The 25,011-nt window shown below is 38.8% G+C and overlaps 1 protein-coding gene across 1 annotated transcript in view; it reads left to right on the top strand.

Moving 5' to 3' along the window:
- Positions 1-4,983: 4,983 nt before the first annotated feature.
- The window catches only part of AFF2 (AF4/FMR2 family member 2), a 264,367-nt gene continuing 244,339 nt past the window's right edge, over positions 4,984-25,011 (top strand). The window contains exons 1-5 of the mRNA XM_035891955.1: positions 4,984-5,022; positions 5,099-5,134; positions 7,423-7,433; positions 8,241-8,361; positions 15,493-16,383. Coding sequence (XP_035747848.1) covers positions 4,984-5,022; positions 5,099-5,134; positions 7,423-7,433; positions 8,241-8,361; positions 15,493-16,383 — 1,098 coding nt within the window. The remainder of the gene's footprint in view (positions 5,023-5,098; positions 5,135-7,422; positions 7,434-8,240; positions 8,362-15,492; positions 16,384-25,011) is intronic.

Here is a 25,011-nt window from a genome sequence, read left to right on the forward strand (position 1 = left end):
AACCCCTCTTGAGTAATCGGAGTCCCCTTAAAGTCACAGCACATTACCCGTTTAATAGAGCTTCCTAATCCAGCTCCTGTCCTGAATGTAATTCATTTGATGCTAAAAATGCTCATAAACTTCACATCTATGTAAGTTTATTAGAGTTTATCAGTGGTTTAGTGTGAGCCATAACTAGAATACTGGATTCCAGGTGTTTCTCTACAGTTGGTATCAATGCCTTAATGTGCATTCGTTTATTGAAAGAAAAAAATGACAACAAAACCAACCCCATAATGTAGTGTTAATCACAGAATCGCAAGGGTTGGAAGGGACCTCGGGAGATCATCTAGTCCAACCCCCCTGCTAAAGCAGGCTCTCCTAGAGCATTCTACACAGGACTTCGTCCAGGCGGGCTTTGAATATCTCCAGAGAAGAAGGATAAGGTCCCCTCTCAGTCTTCTCTTCTTCAGGCTGAACAAGCCCAACTCTCTCAGCCTTTCCTCGTAGGGGAGATGCTCCAGTCCCTTTATCATCCTAGTTGCTCTCCTCTGGACTCTTTCTAGGAGTTCCTCATCTTTCTTGAACTGGGGAGCCCAGAACTGGACACAGTACTCCAGGTGGGTTCTCACCAGGGCAGAGTAGAGGGGGAGGATAACCTCCCTCAACCTGCTGGCCACACTCCTCTTAATACACCCCAAGATACCATTGGCCTTCTTGGCAGCCAGGGCACCCTGCTGGCTCATGGTCAGCTTGTCATCCACCAGGACTCCCAGGTCCCTTGTGGCAGAGCTGCTTTCCAGCAGGTCATTGCCCTGTACTGGTGCATGGGGTTTGACCTCCCCAGGTGCAGCACTCGACACTTGCCCTTGTTGAACTTCATCATGTTCCTCTCCGCCCAACTCTCCAGCCTGTCCAGCTCTTTTATTTACTTATCAGGTGTTTACTCTTAGAAGTATCGCATGTTGGGAAGCTATTTTATGTGAATGATGTTCTAATGACTGTTTGTCTTTTAATGCCCTTTTGGAGCTGTGGTTATATTATGACCATTCTTCTCTTTCATTTTCTTTTTCCCCTCTTTTCCTTCAGTTTTGCTTTTGTTTCTCATGCTACAAATTTGAACTGACAAGAAGACTGTAATAGGACTCCAAAACATACCTTGAACACACATTGTTAACCAAATTACAATCGCTGATGTCATTTACACATGTTGCCTTTCAAAGGAGGAACATGTTAATTTAATTTGCTTTTTAAATATCCATAACCATGTCCCCAAGCATTTTAATAAAACAGAAACAGTTAATTATTACTGAATAAGGATATCCAAATATAGTGGTCTGTAGCTTGCATTTAAATATATCTGACAGCACTTCTCTCTTGAAGACAAAATTGTGTAAATTGCCAGTTATTATAATTTTTAATAAATAAGTGTTATCTTGACTCTGTTTCTTTCTTTCTTTCCCACCCCTCTGCAATACTGTTCAGCAGCCATACTTTCAGTGGGACCATTTCTATTACAGAGTGATTGAGCTCTGATTTACACATCAATTACCCAACTTCATGGAGATTTTCATGCTCCCCTAGCTGACATCAATGAAGCATAACTGCGTAAGCGCTTTATTTCATCCCAGTTTTTGATAACTCAGACTGATAACTAATCATATCGAAAGACAATGTGCTATGATACAGGAAACAATAAATGCTCCCCTTTGAAACCTCATCTATTCTTTATATGCTTACTATTCAGGAGCTTATCTCTGTCATCCATTCCCCCAGAATCGTTCTTTCCAAATTCACGTTAAGGAAAGTTTTGGGGCTGCATAATACCAAAAAGAGGAGAAAAATGAGTGAAAATAACATTTTCTAGGTACTTGGGAAGGGAGGGTGGGGGGGAGGGAATGAAAAAAATGAAGAATATGACAAATATAAGCCAAACCCTTAGCCTTCTAGCTTAAATTTCCATAAATTGCCCAGGGCTCTCTTGGGTGTTATTTTGTTCAGAGGCTTTAATCTTCTGTATTCTCTATCAAATGTGCTACAGGAGTGGCATTGTTTTTAATGCAAATTGTTAAGAGATTTAGCTCATGTGGATAGATAACCAGTGACCATCTCAAGTGTTTCTCTACAGAACTGTTGAACATCAAAGACAGAATATTCTATATTATAAAATAAATTATTTATCTTGAAGTGCAGTGCAGTGATAAATTCTGTGCTAGATACTTTCAGTAACCATGCTATGAAGAAGAACTCAACACTGAAGTAAGTGTTAAATATGAAAGATAGTGTTGTAAGTGTAAGTGTAAATATGAAAGAAAGTTGTAAAGCTATTCTGTCATGGCTTGATTGGTCTCTGTCAAGTAGTAAAATTACCAGGACAAAGATGAAAGTTCAATGCTGATAAACAGAGGAAGAGGAATTTTGCTGTTTTAAGTGTGATACTGCTTATGATGTTTATCATTAACTGAAACAAAGACTTCAGATGAGCAGGGGAGGTAAGTTGGCCATATTTCTGCATAAAGATCAGGTTTTGAAATTCCCCTCACTTACTGAATAGTTTTAAGACCTGCAATGAAATTTAAAACCTGAGGCTGCTTTTTTTTTTTTTTTTTTTTCATTTGGAATAAATGTATTGAAATACTAGAGTGTGTACTGGGAGAATCTGAATACACCAAGGAAGCCTGTTCTGCTTCTTTTCTACAGTGTTGTGGTACTCTGCTTTTACATGAAATCAATGGAGTTATGGTGAGATAAATCTGGAGTTACATAGAGTTGAATTCCCATTGTAATGTATTTGCTAGAAGTAGTCTTTTACCTAGTTTGATTATCAGGTGTAATGCTTTTAGCCTTACATTTTTACTCACATTGAAAAAGAATCGCCCTGGTGTGGAAAAGCAAGGATGTATTTTAAGCATGGGAATATTCTCATTGACCTGAGCTGGATTTCTCATGTAAGTCAAATATGTTTGTGAGTGGTTTTTGATTTGCGATGTTTAATACCTTGTGCAGGCATATGAGTTAGTTTTCGAGGAAGCCCAGTTTCTGAGTTTACTTCACCAGCTTCCTGAGTGCTCATGGCAGAACAATTCTGTCCCAAAGTCAGAACTATGAGGAAATCACCTTGGGAAAGGACTTTCAGTTCTCAAATGTATATAATTTTTTATCCACCGTGTCTTAGTTTAGAAGTGTTTATTTCTTGTTTCCACAAATGACAAACATTTCAGTTTGAGAACTTCTCTCATCATTTAAGCACATCCAATATTTTAAGGGGGGTGAAACTAGCACAGGGGGATTTTTGATTTAATCATGGTGTGCATTTTTGTGAATTTAGACACGTTAATGAGAACAGCAACTACTTCTTCCTTAACTTGTGGGTAAATGCTGTTTTTCTTGAATGTTGTTCATTTATCTGCGTGGATGTAGCCTGTCACTACTATAAAGCCTCTCTGCTCCAGTTTCATTCATGATTCTTCTGCAACATTAGGTGTTTGATCATTTTTTTTCTCTTCTACTTTTTCTCCATATCACGGTGACTGCTCCTTCAAACTCGTCTGGTCTTCTGCTCTTTCTCCCGTCTTTCAGGCTTTTGTCTGCCTTGCCTAGACTTCTGCGCTTTGGGAGGCTGCTTCTGTGGCTTTAGATAAACTGCAAATGCTAGGTCTCAGCCTTTAGCTGTTGGTCTTACTTCTTCAGCCTTACTTTAACCCTTCCCTCTAAGTTCTGTTTCTGTTGCAGTCTGTTCAAAAGGGTTTTTTCTTTTCCTTCCAGATCCTTTGCACCACATCCTCTTGCTTTCACCACACACGAGTACACTGTCCTTTCCAATGCCCCAAATTTTATTCTTCTTCTAGTTCTCCTTTTTGTAGACAGTGCATATGTGACTTCCATCTCTTATCACCAGATCCACATTTTTAGCTTCCAACCCAAAGCCCATGTGCGTGCCTGTTATCTTCTGCCTTGATATAACCTCCTCCTGCCTCAGCCACCTTCTCCCCTTCTCTGCTTGACCTGGATTGTCCCCGCAGCCATCTTGGGCCACCGTGGGTGTGAAGGGTGCAGCTCCCTGGGCCTCGCTAGCAGCCTGCAGATTCTACAGGCTGAGCCCCTGGCCTGTCACCGTGCCTCAGCTCACCGCTCTCCCTTAGGGTGTAGCCGAGAAGAATGACAAATGGATGTATGCTGGTCTGATTTTAAAGGATTAAGTATCAAAAGCTGTTATTCAAAATGCATTTGCAGCCTGCCTTCATGTTAAACATACCAAAACAATAACACAGTTGTGGTTACTGTTCTTTCTGCCATATCCAGCACGCTGGTAATTTGTAGATCAGTAGTCTCGTGCTCTTGTAGCATTCCTACTGCTCACCGTTCCTGATCTTCTCGGTTTTATGTACAGACTTCCCCATTCAAATTCAATTATTAATCTAATAAGTGGTAACAAAACAATAAAGCTCATGTATTTAAACTACATTGTCATGTAATAGCTGTGTCTAGGGAACTGGCCCTCTCGGATACAGTGAGTATTGTGGCCTGCAGCTGCTTTCTTCTAAATCTCTTTTTAAAAATGTTTGCAAAAGTCTGCATTTGTGATTTCCTACTCTCCTGGCTTTAGAGGAGTCACAAAGTATTTCTCATACTAATGAGACAGACTGAACTCTGATGTTCCTCATGGTATCTGACTATAGTTTTCACTGACACCTTCACCACTAATCACATATCTGTATTTCACAGAACATTAGTTAAGCTAAATATTAAACATAAGTCCCAGAGATTGCATTGTGGCTGCATTAAGATTTTCTGGAGAGCATCCCATTAGGTTCTCAGTGCACTCCAGCCTTAAGATCTAATCAGCATCCCTCTTTGGATTACAAAGGAACCCAAAGAAGTTATGCTAATCTGTGTACGATCTTATAATATTTGACTTTCCATAGCCACATCAGTGCCCTGTCAAGCATTCCCATAGCGAAAGTACATTTGCAGAGAAATAAGCCAAGTAATTGACCCGACAGGATGAGCAACCACTTCCTTTTGAACAGATACTTCGTACACGTAAGGCTGGGATGTGACTCTGTGGTGGAAAGTTCAAAATGAAACTTTAAATTTTTTTTGTTGTTGCTCTTACAAGACAATATATGAGCGAGAGGTTTGGATTGATGCAAAGGTAACAATTCATTTAGGGCTTTGCTTGTCTTGTAAAATGGATGCTCACAGTTTGGTACCCTGTAAACATCGTTGGGGTCCAGAGCCTGAGATGCGCCTTTGTGCTCACCTCTTGGGTGCATGGAATCTTTCATAAACACATGCACTAAAAGAGAAATACTTCAGTATGTTGTGTTGGAAAATACTGGTTTTTTTCAACCTCTTGCTGTTAACATTGTAAATACTGTCTTAGCTTAAGTTAATGTCTTTAAAGTGATTATGCCATTTTGAATTACAGCTGTTTTCATCATTTTTGAATTTGTGGTTTTGTAATGTGTCACAAAACATATCTAAATAGTCGTAGGGCCTTTGCTGCTTTTTATCAGATAGGATATGGCTTAATGCCTCACTTGGTTCCCTAAATACTATGCATACTGGACACCAGAGGCAGCTTTTAGATACCAGAGTGCTGGAACCTCACGTGAAGGGTGAGATCTGTTCTGTGCTGTAATCTGTGATTCTGTGATCTGTGTGTTCGGTGGCCAGATTCAGTTTTGTTTAAATGGCCGCAGGATTTCACCCTGGAAGTCCAGGCAAGGTTGCCACTGCAAAGCTGTAAAACACAGCTCTAACTTCCATGAATAATTCTTTCTGAAGTGAATGCTGGCAGTACCAGGGATAGGACTGCTCCCATAAGCAAGGATTACTTATGCAGGATATAAAATTCTGCTTATGCTAGATCCACTCAGCTGGCATCAAGACTGGGCTCATAACTTCATAATGATCAGATCTTGCTGTAAGAGTCACACAATCTGTGGGTCAAAATGCCAAAGAAATCTCTGGAAATACCTCCCATGAGAGGGGTGAATACAGTGTGTTCCTACTGCTCCCGGGCTGGATTGTTCCTGGACTAAACCAGCCCCCTACTCCAGAAGAGTTGTGGGGAGAGATGGAGTCGACCTTGTCCTCATCTTTGTGTACCAATTTGGGAAACAGATTGTGCTCACATATTCCCGTACCTGTGGATTTTAATCTTGTTTTAGCACATGAAAGGAAGGGATACTTGTGCCCCCCTTCACCTTTTAGTGAACAGGTCGCCTGTGGTTTGCAGTATTGTGTCAGCAATACAGTCACCTATAATACAGTAAAGTGACTGTTGCTTACAACAATTTCCCTTCTGTCTGCCTCAAGAAGCCAGCAAACAGTACTATAGCTTCTGAAAAAAATACCAGGAATGATTATAACAATGTTCTGGAGCTTGATGTTGGTGCCAGTGATGTCACTACTTTTCAACTTGTAAAAACAAAATGTGTATGGAAATCATTCAGCTCAGCTTGTGCAGGTGGCTTTGCATTCTTTTTACAAGCCATACTCATACAAGCCTTATTCAATCCAAGCCTGAGTGATCTTGAATTGCTTAAACCAATTATTAATTCATATTTTTTATTTAGGGATCACATTGTGGCATTAGTCTTTCCTTTTTTCTTTCCTTCCCTTCCCTTCCCTGTACAAAAACAAAAACAGGAGTGTAAGGATACATGGAGTCATCAGGCACAGACATATGCTTTCCTGTGCTCTCTGCAGGGCTTGCAGGTTCAAACACAACCTGCCTGAATCATAAGAACTTTAATTGAGTAGATAAAGAGGTCCTCATAATTATAAACTGCAGTAGGTATAACAAGAGGCTAAATACATAGCTGTGGTTTTAATTAGCTGGTGCTTCAAATTAGTAATTGTGGTTTCACTCAGAAATCAGTGACTTTATACACTGTTAAAGCCTCATCACTGTGCAGTTCATTCCTCATTATAACTCTCGGTGTGAAGCTTTCAATACAACATCATGCTGAGCTAAAAAGGCAAAAGTTGTAGATATTTGGTTATCTTCCAAGTGCAGTGGAGCTCTATGGAGATTTAATTCATTCTTGCCAGAGATAGGAGAATTAACTGTTCTTTGTTACATATGTAATATGTATGTTTGTATGTATGCATTTGTACATAGGGGGTGTGCATGGGTGTGTGCATGCGTGTCCAGAATCTATCAGGGAAATGCTGCTTACAACAGATAACATCAAGGCACGTACTGAATCTGCTATTCAAATTGTCATCTGGAATTTGGTGGCTAATTAACTGACACAAAGCAGAGCCAAAAGCCTCATAACAAATCAAATGCGGGTTGAAGCACAGAAGTGTCCCTTAATGGTTGTCGCATGAGAGGTTGTCAGTGCAAGTTGAAGCATGCATCTTTTCCTTTCCTCTTCCTTTCCTATTTTTCCCCCTCCTTCAGGGTTTTAATTATATCTTTTCCCTCAGAGGAACGGGAGGTAGGTTGCGAAGCCAAGAGACCAAAGTACTTCAGTGCTATTCAGGGGAGAAGTAAATGTGGTCTCTCAGCTTGTCATCGAGGTCTGGCAGGTGCACAAAGTAAGCTGACACACAGATAAGTGCCACGCGCCATTGCTGTGCTGCAGCGCGAGATCCTTTTCTGTTTGTTTGTGTGTAGAATTATCTGATACTGGAATCAACTGTCCTAAAGTCTCTTCTGGGAGCCTGCTACAAAAACACTTTTTAAAACACCCTTGACAACCACAACGAAGCCATACATAAATTTTAGCAAGTACATGGGACAGAATTAGGTGGTCTAAATCACATGAGGCTGAGCTGGAGCACTGGGATGGATTGAGGCCAGTGTTACACAGTTAAATGGATTTGAGATGTTGTTGTGCATCCTTGACTTCACATTTGCTTTCTTTGCACAGCCATGTTCTTTGTGGGCACATGTGCCTGTGTTTGTGTGTGTGTGCGCATGCATTTATTTTACAGACGGTTCATATAAATGCATCAAAATGTATTTTATTCTTCTGCGTAATGCTCTGTTAATTTGAAAAGAACATTTTTGTCTGTTTTCATTTTAGAAGTGTACTGGCTGTCCTATTGCCCAATTTCATATAGTATTATGATTCCAAATTTACATTTGGGAAAATTTTTCAGTGGCTGCTGCTTTCTTTCAGAATTGTCATCAGGAGTTACATTGTTTCTGATATTTTGCTGCTCTTACTGATAGTAATGAATGGGTAACTAAATTATGGGAAAAATAATGTGTTGTCTTCTTTTGTCTTTCTCTTCTTCAGTCACTATGAGCAAGACCGGAGTGCACTTAAGCGGAAAGAATGGGAGAGAAGAAACCAGGAAGTCCAGCAAGATGAAGATCTCTTTGCTTCAGGTTTTAACCTCTTTGGGGAACCCTACAAGGTAAACTGCATTGTTATGCTTAACATTTTCAGAATGTCTTTTACCTGAATGCATTTTACAAATACAAGTAAAACTTCTCATTGCCTGTAAGAAATGAAAATATCACATCTGCCTTGGTACTTTGTACTCTTGAATACACTGATTATCCAAATCAGCATGTGGCAGCAGAGCAAACTGAATGCTCTGCCCAGCATTGCATGCTAGCATTGACAGAATCAGGAATTTTCATTGCAGTCAGTCCAGTTCAAGATTTCTTCCTCTAAACATGCAGCAAAGTCCTGCAATAGAAGTATGTGCAGCTGATATCTCTACAAGTGGGTTCATACCTACAAAGCTAGCACTTAGTCCTTTTATTTTTAAGAATAAAATATACCTGAGTTGTTAAAACCAACGTCCTCTCTATAGATAATGAGTCCGTAAGCTTTCTTGTGCAATCATAACGATCCAAAGAAGTCTTTTGGGAGACTGTCTGCACCTTTGGGGAGCATAACAAATGTATGAAAGGGGCTTATGACAAGTCTTATTCTCTCCAAGGAGCTTTGCTGCCTGAGATTTTCATCACCAAGGGATGTCCCCCTTTATGATTTCTGCTGCTTTGATTTTCAGTAAGACATTCCCCAAAGAATTCATCAGAATGTAAATTTCCATATCTTTTTCTCCTCCCAATCAGTGACATCCATTGAAAGGCCACCACTTCATCTTTCCATTTTACATTGTTAGCAGCTGTAGGGAGGATGAGGGGTCTTTGAAAATCGCCCACAAAGGAGGAGGAAAGACTGGCATTATTATAAAATGGTGTCTAATAATTATAGACTGGGAGAGTGTGATGGATACACTTGACTCCTAGCTGTATGTTGGTTCAGGCTGACTAAGGAGCAACAGGCCTCATGTCCTTGGGGTGAACTTGCGAGCTGGAAAGTCCCTGGCTCATGCACAGGGGAGTGAGGGTGTCTTGAAAAATATTTTCGAAAGGTGGTTTCAAAAACCAAAAGTGCAAGATAACCAAAGTACAGAACAAGATACTGGAGCTAGAATGAAGACATCTATCTATCTTGTCTGTACTATTGACTAGCAGCCAACTACTTCACCCTATAAATATTACCATCAGGATGGGCTCAGTTGGAGCTCATCCTGAATTGCAGCTAGACGCCATGGCAGGTGACTCTCCCCTTGAGGAGGGATGCCACTCAAAGGTAGATATTCCTCAGCTGAGACTAAGAGAACTTTCCTTACCCAAGGTGGAGAGATCACTTACCTGCGACAGGTCTGTGGTAAGTGCCTGATAGCATGCTGAATTAATACTAATGAAACATTACTAATCCATGTAGCTACTCAATATTATATGTCTAATTCCATTAGACATAAACCGTTGCCCAAGTCTGAGACTAAGATTGGATCCAGCCGCACCTAGGCTCCAAAAGGAGTTTAGAAAGCAAGGGGATCCACTCTGAACCTCATGACTCAATGGGAGGGTCCTCCTTACCCTTTGCATCTCTGGTCTCTGTGTGAATCATTCGAACTTCATTCTAACTCAATTTTCCTTTGTATGTTTCTTCCATTCGGCAATTAAGAAGGTGAACCTTGCCATCAAACTTATTTGACCTCGTCAAATTATTATTTTACTTCAATAAAACATATTGCTGCTTCTCTTTTTGAGTGAGGTGGATTCCACTCATCCATGACAGAGATTTATTCAGCCAAATAAGGACTATACACTAGGACAGTTTGGTTTGTGGGGTCTTTTTGGTTTGTTTTTATAAAAATCTAATCAATGCACTGTTTCTGCATTAGACCACATTTTAGCACCTTTATTTATGGGAATAATAACTTACCATGAACTGATTTTGTTGAGCCTTCCTGCAGATTGTGCAAACATTTTTGTTCATGTAAGTGGTCATTTGGATTGCAGTAGGTAGACCAATATGCCTACCACCACCAAATTTTGTGCCAGGAATTAAAACCATGCCCCCCCAATATCTACTGTACCGTAAGAATGATAGTATCTGTTTAGTGTGCATGCTTTTGCACCAGGTATACACAGACCATATGTTTTGTCAACAACTGAACAACTAAAAAGCAGAAAATTATCCTGGTGATTTTCCTGAGCATTTTTTTTTTTAATTGCTTTTCACCTGCTTGGCAGAGAAGTTTGTCAGATCTGTGGGATTGAGCAAAGCATAATGTATTACTATCCTAAAAAAGCACTGTAATTATAAATTGAAAAATATAAAAGTTAAGAGGAAATTGCATGCAAAAATAGTTAATGTGTCTTAAAATTTGCAAAACAAAGAGAACTAAGACTGAATAGGAAAGCTAGGTCTTGCCTACATTTTACACTATAGGGGAAAAAAAATGACAAAGTGATAGACTGGCATTTCGTTTGTAAGTTCTGCATTGCTAAGAACCAGCCACAGTACAGTTTCCTAGGAACTAATGAAAGCTGGATCTAACTCTTAGTGGATATGTAGTCACTTGTATTCTTAAGCAAGTACAAAACTAAATTCAGGGGTTTGTTCATGTTTATTCTAAAATAAAATGAAGAGGCCATGAGGTGAGAACAAATGTGCCGCACGTTTCAGTTTGAATTATTTTCCCATTTTGAGATGAACAGATGTTTCTGTGTGGATGAGACTCAAGGCCTGGTGCATGCAACAAGCTGCACCTATCTTATCTCTTCTGGTTACTCTCAGTGGGAGCAGAATGAGATAAAACACTACCCAGCAAAGTCAACTGTTGTGGCCTGGATGGGCACAAGGTCCGCATGCTCAGCTGGGCTAGCTCTGCTAGTGAGCATCAGCTCAAGGGATGGCTGGTTTGTTTCTGAAAGATCTGGGGGTGGGAGGAAAGATGGAGGCTACAGTGACAAAGGGAAGGCTGGGAATATCAGGTCTCAGAAATAGAAACTGTCTCATCCTTTCTTTTATTCCCATACCTAGTGCCCTTACTTGCTTATCATTCCTGCCTCATTTGCTTCAACCCAGAGAAAGGACTGCTGGGGTAGGGAAGACCACCAGTTCTGTTTTGATGTTTTAAAGACCAAACAACTGAATGCTCTAAAGTTGGGGATATTAAAACTTGATCAAAGAAAGGAGGCTAAATTTTCTAATGGAGATTACTGCCATTGTGTATCATGAGATGTGTGGAGTATCTGCCTCCATCTATCATCTCTGCTCTAGCTGTTAGCGCATTTTTCTTTCTATCCCTCTGTCAAATAAAACATAGGCGATCACTATAGTTTTGGACAAGTGCATGTTTCTACACTGATTCTTTGTAGTATGTGTATGTGTACACATACATGAAAGAAGGTGTTTCTTTCTGTGGGTGTATAAAATACATTTCTACACACTTATTAAAAGACAAAAGTGTTCTTTTGAAGCTCTGCTGTCTCATGTGGGGAAACAACACCTTTGACGATGTGATGACATCCAGCATTATTTTGGGAAGGTTGGGCAGGGAGGGCTGTGTTGCCCTTTAATGCAAATTACCGAGCATGTGGGTTGCGGGTCTTGCCTTCGAACTCTGGTGCAACCTGCTAATGCTTGATTTTGCAGAAGTGATCAGAGAAGAGCCTGCAGTGTTATGACAACAGATATTTGAAAAAGCAATGTCAGAGTTTTCCTGAGAGAAGCTGCAATTTTACTACTGAATTGTTGATGCCTTTTAATGTTTTGAATTAGTAAAGAGTTTCAGAGATGAGTATTTTAGAGAAAACAGTAGGAGTATTTTTGTTACTTTTCAAAGGAATTGCCTCAGAAGAGTTCAGCTTGAGAAAGGGAACCCAATGGGCAGCATTTCCATTTGGGAGCTTTTGGTGAATGTTAAATCATTTATCTTTTTCAGGTAAAGCCCCTCCATGCTATTCAGGCTTAGCATAAAAAAGATCTCTGCTTCTAATCCATGGAGGTTAGTTTAACTATGAGGCATGAGAAGGTGAATGAATTATGAAACCTCAAGTTTCATACAAATTTTCACAAAACCCTTGTAAATTGGACCTATAAGTTTGAGTGTATTAGTTCTTTCCTTTGTAAAACCATAATGCAATAGCCAGCTAGCAAATTAGTCTTCCAACAGGATAGTATTATGGATCTTTTTTGAAAGCGATAGAAGCAAATGTAGGAAGGTGCACATTTCCTAAATTAACAAGAGCCTAGAATGAGGGGGAACGCTACTAGCCATGAGTCACAAACCAGATGTATAATTTATGCCTTGGAATACTCAGAAAATGCTTCATTTCCTTGATAGCGGCAAAATTGTGATTCAACATGCTGTTCAGAAAATAAGAAGTACAGAGAGGTTTCCTTTAAGAAATCAGCCAATTATCCAGAATATGAAGGTAGAAATTGTCCCCAATCTGGAAGTAACAAAGAGCAACCAGAAATTATGACTGGATTTTGTGTTTGTCTTGCTGGTATCCAGGCTTATCAAGAATACTCTGCTTCTCACGAGGGCCCTGAATTTGCTGAGGAAATAAAATAAAACCATTAACGTTATGCTTTATGTCTTAAATGTAGGTAGCACACTGCTCTACACTCCTGAGCTTGTGCAGGTTGTGAGGCACAAGCCTGGTCTTAGTTGTGTGTGCTCTAGTTTTGTTTAAGCCCAAGCCAAATTACCACTCACATTCACTATGTGGTTTTGCTTTGCAATCTGGTCCAAATTATTACTTTGAATATTACAAATTCTTACATTGAAGAGAGTAATAATCCTTCCATTGACTTCCATGACTATCGGATATGAGCTTCAGCGCACTTAAAATATTCTAAAGATGTTTAAATTAATTTAATCTCCATGCTTTTCAGGAAATATATTTTTCATTAGTGCTCCCAGTAAATGACTACAAATAATAATACCTAACATTTATACAGTGTCTTTTATCCCCAGGATGTGAACATTCTGCATAAAACAGAGTTAATATCAATTTATCATTATGTGACATGTGAAAGAAATAAGTTGAGAGAATCAGATACCTCCAACAAAGAAATGATTGAAAAGCTCTACATTCAAATTAAAATATTGATTCCCTCTGTAAGGATCTAGACAAGAGCCATTTAATGTGCTATGATGTTGAAGTGTTACAGTGATGATATGTTATCAGAACTTTTTTTTTTTTTAAACTTTTGCTTTCTGGAAAGTAAGCTAAGTGCATGCTGGAAGTGTAGTGGAACCAGAGGTGAAGGCCAGTGGTCAGGATTTTTCGATACTTGGTTGTTTCCCATGTGTATCCCATAAGGAGTTAAAGTGTTTGGGGAAGGAGGAAACAGAACAAGTATGTAAGTGTTTAGACTTCGAGGGTTGAACAGAGAGAGCCTGGTTTTGGCTGCTGCCCAAACAGCTTATTGTGCAACTCAGTTGAAGGAGACTGCTCATATACAAAGAGCTTATTCTTGGCGTAGCTAGAGTATAATTTTTGCCACTAAAATGACCAACCTAGGGACTTAGTTAGTGAATAAAAGTGATTCGTGGTTCTCCACAACTGGGATTATTAACTGTGTCGGTTAGGAGCACTGGCAAAATGTATATAGATGAGAACAACATTGAACAGTTATTTTTTAAATCACTGCCTCAGTGCAGTGGTAATATATGTTACAATCCCTGAGAATGAGCAAAGGAAATTTGCATTTATTATCTTCTTTTTCAACATTTTTTATGGCATGTGCAGTACTAAGGGAAAAAAAATATCTTTCTGCAATATTCTCCTCATCTCCTGACTAGTTCAGCAGTGGGTAATATAAGCAGATATTTCAGAAGAAATCCATGCATGGATTTTTTTTTCATCATTCAAACTTCTGCTTAATACTTGAGGAAAATGGGATCAGTGGCATGGTAGGATCCTTTGTCAAGGAATGAAGTGCAACACTTTCTAACCAAGCACAAGCTCATAGTGCTGCCTTTCCCCATCTTTATGGCCTGGTGTTAAGGTGTCTTTGGACTGTGGCACTATGTGCTGTATTGCATGAAAAAAAACCCAAACATAAGTAAAAGGTTAGTTGGCTGCATCCTGAAGTATTTAATTCCGGACTGTAGAAGTTAACCATCTGCTTGAACAGGAACTATAGTTTTGCTTTGTTTTTATCCTTTGAGTCTTGTAAAGTAATAAGCATGGGGAATAAGATGTTTTAGTTCTCTGCTGGTCGTTTCAATGGAACATAAAGGTCAGTAAGAAGGCTGGTACTATGGGTCTCAGTGGGGTGAGTTAGAACAGGGCGAGGAAATTAGCTGTGTATTAATTATAGCTTCCAGCTTATTTGCCCAGCTTTTTACAAGTGAAAGGGAAAAGGAAAAAGAACCAAGAAATCCACTTCACACTTCAAAAGAAAAAGTATAATAGCAGTGAAATACAGATGAGTCAGTATTTATTTAATAATTACTGGAAATCAAAGAAAAGCACGATTCACAAGTACAACCAGCCTGCAGACAACAGAAGAATAACGATACTTAAGAATGTGGCAATCATGTCTGTCTATGTTCTATAAGAAAATATTTTTGAATGATCTTTTCTTTGAAGCTACTGTAGCATTTGAGTTGGGTAGAAGCTTTTTCTTTTCTGGATTCAGATGGTAGATACCTCAGGTCAAACTGAACCATCTATAGAAAAGTAATTGGAGTTACACTGGAGTGAAGAGTTTGGCACTATATGTTCATTACAGACTACACAGCTTCTATTTATGGCAGGACTATGGGTCAAGGGGCTGATAGAGCAATAACATACTTAAACAAATTGTGTGATTGCAATTCAAATGCTCAGTAGCCAGTAATTGCACGTTCATGTTTTACATGATATGAAATGTAGAAGCCCAACATCTCTGACATAAAACTAGCCTATTTTGCTCTTAACATCCATAACTGATGCAATTTAAACACTTCTCTGAGAGCATATTTAAGAAAATGGGAAGCAGTGTACAAGTGTTACCCATGCAAGCCTGTTTCAAGAGATTCTTTGAACACAGTTATTGATAGGTTTTTCTTACATAACATATGCGAAGTGTAATTGAAATTAAATTAAATGTCAGCATGACACCATTAAACAGCTAACATTTGCCATCTTCTAAGACAACTATTCTGAGCAGTAACTTCATAATCAGGAATTTACTTACTCTTTTCCTTTATTTATTTTATTTTTTTACTTTTTAGACAAATAAAGGCGATGCCCTTGCAAACCGTGTCCAGAACACATTGGGAAATTATGATGAGATGAAGGACCTGTTAACTAACCATTCCAACCAGAGCCATCTTGTAGGAATCCCAAAGAATTCTGTCCCACAGACGCCCATTGACAAAAATGAACAGAACTTTTTCCCAGAACCAAGAAACAGGATGATCCCATCTCATCAGATCAGTGGTCACTCATCAACATCAATGCCTCCGCCTTCTTCATTGTCATCTAATTCTACTTTGCTACACAGTCACCAGAGCAGCAGGAAGTCGAGGACAGACTGGTCACGTGGTGGTCACAACTCTAGTGGGGCCCAGCCAAGCCAGTCCAGTAGTCAGCAGAGTCGGACAAAGCATAGCTCTTCTCATGACCAGCCACAGGGCAGGTATGAAGACCTCTATAATTGTCAGAGTGAGCAGCATAAAAGTGGAGGAACTGAGGAAGCAAATTCTATGCCAGCATCTTCACATTCGAGGAGGCATACTCATTCAAAGTCAGCAGCTGGAGAACATACTTACAAAGAAAACAGTCATTCGAAGTCACCCACAGAGCTTGAGTTTGTAGGTCATGGTCCTGGATCTCCACTTCCTTCCACATCTTTGTTATCTGCGAACAACAGTCTTTCGACCCAGAATTTCCCACCAGGACTTCACTGTAAAAACAGCATGGTCCAGCAAAAGCCTACAGCATATGTCAGGCCTATGGACGGTCAGGACCAGGTGCCCAATGACTCACCTGAACTGAAACCTCCAATAGAAATTGAGAGTGGATATGGAAATCAGTCCTTTGGAACACTGCTGGAAGGAAAAGTGAACACACCTAGTTCAAAGAACAAAGTACCAAAGCTCAACATTCCTCCTGTTACTGAAGTAAGTAGTTTAAAAGATCTTCTCTGTCGTACTGCTTGAGTGTTTCATGCACTGAATATTTTCCTCTGGAAATATGCAGTTCCATTTCCTGGAATTATGTTTTAAAACATTCCTTTTCTCCAGAATGTGAATGACTTCTTTTGGCAAAATTTGTTGTTATAGTCTCAGTAGCAATATTTAATGAATTTTAAAAGCACAGTTTGGAATACTAACATTGCATGTTTCCAATTAATATGAAAAGGCTAGATCTCTGTTGGATGTAATAAAGTTTATACCAGCTAGAATTCTGGACAGAGAACTCTAATATCTCAATTCATCTGCAGTTTTCACTCATCTTGCATTGTCATTTAGGAGCTAGTTTGATAGAAAGATCACTGTTTTAAACTCTAAGGAAAAATGGCAGTGTTCAAATTTCAGCGGTGCGAAATAGTTCTACCAGTAAGGAGTTTATTTGCAGAGTTTGCTAAATTCCCATTGCTTTTAATGGAATTAATGTGGCTTAAGTTCTGAGTAATGCTTATGAAAATGTGTCCCATTAAAGCTTTTATGCATTTTGAAGAGCTCTTAATATTGGGATTCAGTCCCAATCTCTGCTATCAACAGTTTTAAGCTGTTGAATTTTGTAATGCTGGTCAGTACAGTAGTCCTGTGAGGAACATTTTAGTTGGTTCATATTCGTGTCCATTCCAAGCACAGATGTATAATAAGAATACCAATTGAACTATTTATACTCTGTATACTTTTTCTCTTATTCTGAGTTTCTCTAAAGCAGTAACCTTTGCAAGGTAGGTTTATAGTGTACATATGAGCAGAATTGCAATATGGGGTTTTCATAGCTTTCTGTTTTTCCCAAAATATTTCCCTGCTTGGTAATATATTATACTAGGAATGAGGAGCGATGCATTCTTAAACCACTTTATTGGAAAAGGTCAGCTTTTTCTATTGGAATAATTGTTTCAAGCCAATAATTTGTTTGACTATTTAAAAACTTGATGTTATTTATTAACATTCCAGGCAGCAACAAAGACTGATGTGTTTTGCAGTAGAGCTTGGAATAATTTTCTGGGAACTGCATCTGAAAACAGTAAAAGGCCTATTTATATCAAGTGGAAGCTGAGGGTTGCTTGCAGATGGTGTTTTATTAGAAAATGTATTTGTTAATAAATGTAGCTTTGTACAAGATTACTTTACAGATGTTTCTGTTTATTTTTACCTTAGGTTAAAAATCTGCTGATGTAGATGGCTTCATAGTCTGTTGCGATTTGTTGCTAGCATTGTTTGGCAAGTAAATAATTGCATGCAAAGGAAATAATGATGTTGCAAAAGCAAATACGTTTTTTCACTTTTGCCATCTATTAACACCGCGAGTCAATAGAGGCACTTTAAAGTGCAGCATTAATATGAAGTATTTTTGGAAATAGAATGCACCTTTTGCAACTTGTATCAACTCCTAAGAATGCATTTTTTCTTTCTTTAATTTTTGAGTGAAATCCTGGCGCTGTTGAAATCAACTGAGTTGTTAGCAATGTTTTTTGGGTGCAGGATTTCACCCACAGTCTTTTTGCCTAGCTCTGAGAACCTCTGATGTGAACTGTTGTTTTTGGAAAGATGCCTAGTCACACAGATGAAAAATTACATTGTGAATTTGTTGCTATAGTTGCTTTAGTTTATATCCTGTGTAGTGAAAAGTATAGGTGTATAATTAATTTTGTTTATGATCAGATAAATGGTAAACTCTAGGCATTTTAGAAATGAATGCAGATAATAATCTTAAAACAGTCTGCATTATAAGAGCGAACAATAATTTGAAGAGGGAAAGAAAACCCAAAGCTGTGTTAAGGTGACGGATAATTTTCCTTTCCAATATAGAACATAAGACAATAGACAGACTGATGGATCTTTTACAGGCAAATCTCCGCCTGAGTTTGGGGGGTTGGATTTTTTTTTTTGCCTGTGTCAGGATTGTGAACTCTGGCCCTATGTGTTTTTCCACAGATGTGAATCCTGAATTTGATTTACCCTGCGTTCAGCAATAAAACTCCTTCCAATCCAACGTTATAGATAACTGGTTTAGTTTAAGCTTAATCAGAACTGACAGTGCACACCTGTGAAACCCATAACCTTTTCAGAATGACTGCAACGAGTGGCTCTGTTGTAATCTTTATACAATTGATGTGGAGGCTTATGATCCTTCAGTGGTGCTTATCAATTTATGAACCTTCCCTAGCCACCTCGAGCCATAGTGATCTGCTTGAAACAATTTTACTCCTGCACTGCGGGTTTCCATCCTAACACTATTCCAGGTGGTGGTGGTGATCATCTTCACACTAGCATTAGGAGAGTTACTTTTTTGGGGCATTTTTCCATAATTTGTTCTGTGGCTCTTGTGTATCCTTGAGTCCATTTTTTCAAGTTGCTGGGTGTACACATAGAGATTGCACACCAAACATTTTTCAGTGATTTTTCTCAAAATTTTGCATGCTTTTAAGATGAGGAATTCTGTGAGGAAATAAAATTTCTAGATGATGATCCCGCAATAATGGCATCTATTAAGACATGCAAAGTTGGAAAAGAAAGAACAGGTTTTGTTATCTTAAGAAAAGGGAGGGGAATAAGTAACCAAATATTTGAAGAAGCAGATTTAAAAGATGAGTCCAGACTGATGTGGAAATATGGTCTTATTTATCATGGCTTAATGGAATAGGATGTTGAGTGCCCTGGAAGCTTTCTGCCATGTGTAAGGAAGTGATCAATTTTATAACATAATTTGTGTCACTTGAAGTGTTGCTCTAAGAATCTTTGTTCATTCACTGGGCCCAATTCTGCCCTCAGAGATGCCCATCCATCTTTCAGCTCCTCTGGAGTGGACAACATTGTTAATGCCTTGCTGCTGGCATGTCTCCACTGTGCGATGGATTGTGGTTTAGTGATTTCTGAGCTTGTAGAGATTCATGGTAAATTCACATAGACTTACCAGACTGGGTCAGCATGTAGTGTTAGCAGCACTTACGCACCCATGGAGTAATCCTTGCCTCTGAGTGGATACTGTTGTGTGATTTCCACACCTTGACTCACCCATACGGACCTAGTTCAGACTTGTCTGCACAATGCGTGGCCATTTCTGGTAGAGAAATAGGAACAGTAGAGCCTCTGTAGACATTTAGCTATGTCCTGTAAGGATTTCTAGATAATTTTGTTATCCATTTGATTTCTTTTACCTTTCTTCTTTGTTTTTACATATCGGTATTGTTTTCTAAGGGTGAAGGTAAAAAATTTTATGGTTTGGTGCCTTGAGCAAAACCCAGTGTAACTGTTAGCACCCAGGCTTGCCAGCCTCTGAGATTCAGACATTGGGAAGCACACCTTTCAGAACTGGGAGGCCATAAGGCTGTCGTGTTACTTCAGGGGGACATGCAGAAATGCACCAGATACCATGGCAGAGACTTGATAACAATGGCCCTGGAGCTAAAACTGATAGAAAGCCTCAAGCTGAAACATTATTTCCTGTTCCTTTCTTATTAACTCTCATCTCTTTAGTCTGTATTTATGGACATATTTATATACATATATACATTAATTCTGAGTTTGCGTTTAACATTTGGTAAATCGCGGCAAGCCTGGGACATCGCAAAGAGCTTTTCTATTATGTAGAATTCCACCTATTTAAGTTGTATGATGGCAGATGATTGTTACTTACCACTTAAAGAGAACTGTATAGTTAAATCCTATGCATTTCTTAAAAAAAGTAGAGGTTAGAGACCACAATAACACTTGATCCTCTCTCTGCTGCATTAAAATCCAGAATCTTGATACATGTATGTATATTTAAACCTCTAGGAATCAGATGCTTACAAATTATTTCAAATCGACTGACTCAGCAGGAGACAGCTGAAAGAAAGCCTGTACTTTTCAGATTGGGCTTGAACACAAGTTACTGAGAGTACTGAGTAAAGCAAAGGGGTTTAAGGTCTGTAGGAACATCAGACATTCATGGAAAATCTTATGCGCAGTTCTCCAGAACAATGCATGGATTTCCAATAAATGTTTAGGGATGGGAAATCAAGGGGAATTGAGATAATGTTTGATTCTCAAGGCAGAGTTTTTAAATCTCACTGCAAAATTGGCCTCATGCTCCTACAAAGTAGCAAATGCTCATATACCAAATTTTCCCCAAAATACAAAGCTAGTAACAAATCCAAAAGGCCTACAACATCTATGTCACCACCCACTTAAGTAATAAAAAATGGAGAACTTCTATTTTCACTTACTTCTAGGAAAATATTTTGATGGGTTCAGTATACTGCAAAGTGATAAGCTTCTGTTACGTGGTTCAAATCATTCTGTTATCGCTGCTTGTATTGATTAGCTTAGTACTTTCTGAGCTAGCTATAAAAAAGGCTGCTCTCTTTCTGCATTAAAGAGCAAGAAAAATTGACAGGTAGATAACCATATTGATTGAACCTAAAGAGTAAATGCAAGAGGCTTATATATGACTTATAAAACTCTTTGTAAGAACCAAAGCCAGTTTAATATCTCTTTTTTTTTAATTAAATGGAAAGTAGATGTCTTTAATTAACCACCCCACACCCTTTTGATATACGTGCTACTCTAGCTGCCAACTGTAGTGCATTACCATACTTGTGGGCAAATCACTTTTTTCAGATGCAAGCTTTAGCAGTCCCCCAGACTTTGAGCTCTGAAGAAGAATGGACTGAATCACGCATTAAGCTGAAATCCCGTTGCTTGGTTCATATTTCAGAAGTCTGAGGCCAAAAACAAACCCAAAGAGCAGTATTTCTTGCAGTATTACAGGTTACAGCCATATGTTTTTGATTTGTAAATACTGTGAGAAGTAATGTTCTTGTGATACTTCTAAATGAAGACCATATGACACCACTCGACTGAAGACCTCTTATTGTGGCCTTTTTAAGGCTACTGTCCGAGTGCTTGGACAATTGCTAGCAAAGCTATTTTGCAGGGATAGCAAGAGGACAGCTTGCTTATTTTAAATCAAGTATAAATAAGCATATTTAGGGCCTGATTTTGAACCACTGTGAGCAATGAGAACTTTACATTTTACATCAGACTGCAGAACAGGGCACTTTAATTTATAGGTGTGGTTAAAAGAACTGACTGTGTATTTAGTTTGCGAAAGGAAGGGTTAGATAGCTTCTTTCCCATTGTGCATTTGTTAGTGGGGTTTTGGTTTTGTTTTTTAAGCTTTTAATCTTTTCTTGATGTGAGGAAGAAAAAAATCTCAGTGAAATTAGAGTACCTGTATTTGTGAAGAGTCGTCTCATGGTGTCTTGAAAAGTGATTTTTTTTTTTTAACCTTTTTGAAATTCCCAATGCCAAAGTAACTGTTTATCAGTGGCTTGTTATTGGTCCAAATTAAGTGTAAGAAATACTGTTATTCAAATGGTGTCATATGAGATGTCACAAAGTAAAATGACCTCAAAGACTTTGGGAAGAGCAGTAGCGGATTTGTTTTGCTTGAGCAAAGATGTGGAGGCATCCTTTAATAGCTGCAGGGGGGCTGTAGGGTGTATTCATAACTCTGCCAATAGATTTGGTGTGTGACCATGGGACAGTCACTTTGGTACTTCTCAAACTCATTGTAGCCCGTTTGATTTGTAGAGGTTTTTTAATCAAACAGAAGGCAGAAATCTTTATGAATCCTGTTTCCCATTTTGATGAGCGGTCCTCGTTCTTTGGTGCATCTGACTAGGAAAGGAGGTTATAATATTTACTCTTCACCATTAGAGGAATATTGTTCAGATATCTGATAGAAAAGTATTATTATGGCTGCTTTTCCATAACTAAAATGGCATCCTTTCTGCTTCCTCCCATTAATTTAAGGAAAACATCTCAAGCCATATAAAAACAGTGTTAAGCGTTGTAGTATCTTCACGTTGACGGGTAATGTACTTTCTGAATAATGACCAGGAGCTGGCAGAGCTAATTTTCAGCACTTTGTTTCCATCCATCTGGCATGCAAACGCATGAGGAAGGATACTCTTAGATCTTGATAGTCTGCAGCAGTTGTCAGCTAACAAGGGCGTTCTTCTAGGACCAGTCCAGCAGGTGTAACCAGGCTGGAGACTTTGCACTATTTGTTAATACTTCTCTGGAACATGACCTGCTTTAATAAATATATTCTCTATGAACTGTAAAACAAAGAATGGTCCTGTAATAAAAAATGAGAAAATGCCATTTTCAGATATTTTGATTTTTTATGATGTGTGTTTTCACTCTGGGCTGTGATCAGCCCTTGAGTGAACAGCATGCATGCATCTGACTGAGAACAGGATTGGCAGGTATTCGGGTATCAGCATTTGGCCTTCTGTGCTAGAATGAATGGCTGTTTGTAAACTTTACTATCATCAGCTATGTTAAGTATTATTTTATCTGACACAAACCTTTACAGTAACACACAGCTAGTTCGAAAGAACCTACCTGCTTATTCACTGCTTTTTCCTGTCATAACTGTTTTTTTCACAAATTCTTCTATTCTGTTCTTTGTAGGGAGCAGAGGAATTAAGGTTTTAAATAGTCTGAGAACACAGAAGTCACGTGTTTTTTAAAGTACGGGCAAGAGAATATGCACACATTTTTGCACGGGCAATGAGAGCTGTTGTGAATCATTGCTGGGACTGAACCTGCAGCTTCTCAGGACAGCCTCTGCCTCTTGAACAAGAGTGGGGACTCTTACTAGTAGCTACTTTCTCCCAGGGACACTCATTTAGTGAATATGATGAAAACATTACATCCAACACAGACCTCTTAAATGTGTAAAAAGAGACATAAAGAAAGTACAAGAAAATCAGTGGGTGTAAATGTAGACTCAGAGAAGAAAGTTCTAATCCTGATGAAAATGGTAGTCGAGTAGAAAACTGGACTTTGCTTTATTCAGTAGGCATAGATCAGTAAGAAACAACTGGAATGCTCTCTTCCAAAGCCAGGAATCTGGGCAGCTGATTGGTGCAGAAAGCATGTTTAGATACTGTAGAGGTAACAGGAAACCAAACGCAATCCCCTGTTCAAATGCTGTGTTAGCAGCTGAGACTGAAATACAGCTAGGGGAAGGTAAAGGAGGAGGGGTAGTACCGTGTATTGTCAAGCTGAATGAAGATTTACGAAGAGTATTGCAACAAGTGAAATAAGGCCTAGGGAAAGAAGAAGAAGAAAAGGTTACTTACGCAACAGAGGTGTGGTAGGCATGAAAGAGATGTGGGTGTGATCTGAACATACAGTCAACCTCTGCTTCAGCTTTCAGTGGGAACATGCTGACCATGAAGCAGATGCTGGATGCTGGAAGGGGGGACAGCGAAACTGGACTCACTGTAGGGGAAAGAGGAACTCCAGTACTCGGGTGTGGTCAGCTTTCTGGTGGGAATCACAAGAGCAAAGTGCTTAACAGCTCTTAAGCTCATCCAGCTCCATCTCCTGAAAAGCTGTATGCGATATGCAAGCAATTAGCACATGATCCAGAAGGCAGCCTCCTCCTGCTCTGCATTCTTGCATCTTTACATGCGTAAGATTCTTACTCGCATGCATACGTATTTTGCATGCTTAAGTTCATTGACGCGCAGAATTATAATCAGATTTTAAACCATTAGAGCAATACCATATGATTCGTATTTAGAGCATACCTTCAAAGTGTGAAAATCAGAGGAGGGTCTTACATGAGCATTTCCAGCCTTATGGTCATCGCCACCCCACTATAAGCTGGTTGTCTCTGATTCAAGTGTGGAAAAGTATTTAGGAGCTGCAGGTGAAAACATAGTATGGGAATACTTTAACAAAAAAAAAACAGAGTGAAAGAAAGTTGAACATATAACTTGGCAACTTTCCATGAACTGCAGATATAGGTTAAAGTTATTTAGTTGGCAGGCGATTGCTGGTGTATCAGCAATGTTAGAAAAAAAAAAAATCTAATTTCTGTATTTTGGCTTGTGCAGTAAAGAAATTCCTCCCACATAAATATGTTCATTTCACCTTCTGGGAAGTAAAGAAAGGAAACTGTAGCTGCAGTCTGTTATTTAATCTTCCTGAAATTAGCATTTGGTGCTCAGGAAGATTGAAAGATTTAATGCCAATGCCTTCCTCAAAAGAAAGAAATGACACACCACATATGTTTTAGCACTGGTTAGACTGTTAAATGGAATTAATCAAAATCCATGTTAAAATATTTCCATGTGTTAATTAGCAATGGTTTGGAACATTAAAATACATATTGGCTTGGGAATAAATTAGTGAAAAAATATCAGATTGAGTTTGTGGGCTTTTAATTGCAACATAATATACTGTGTGTTTTAGAAAGGTAAATGTAAATACACTCATGAAATGCTATGGCAATGTGCATTTAAAATTTGTGTAATAAAACAATCTAAACCAGGGTTTCGTTATGGCAGAGAGAGTGATACCATTTCCCATTTAAAAAAAAAAAAAAGCATTAAATCATTCCCTCATATAATAAAGCAAGAGAAAAACAGCTTAAAAATGCCAAGAGTTTCATCTCAGGCCAAAGGAAGTTTTAAAATTTCTTCTTTGAAATTCATGATGATGTAGCAAGTACCAACACCAGGTCTCCTGTTGAGAGCAGAAGAATTCAGTTTTGCCTTTCTA

This window comes from Egretta garzetta, unplaced genomic scaffold (genome assembly GCF_000687185.1).
Source record: "Egretta garzetta isolate BGI_Z169 unplaced genomic scaffold, ASM68718v1 scaffold53, whole genome shotgun sequence".
In the NCBI taxonomy this organism is placed as follows: domain Eukaryota; kingdom Metazoa; phylum Chordata; class Aves; order Pelecaniformes; family Ardeidae; genus Egretta; species Egretta garzetta.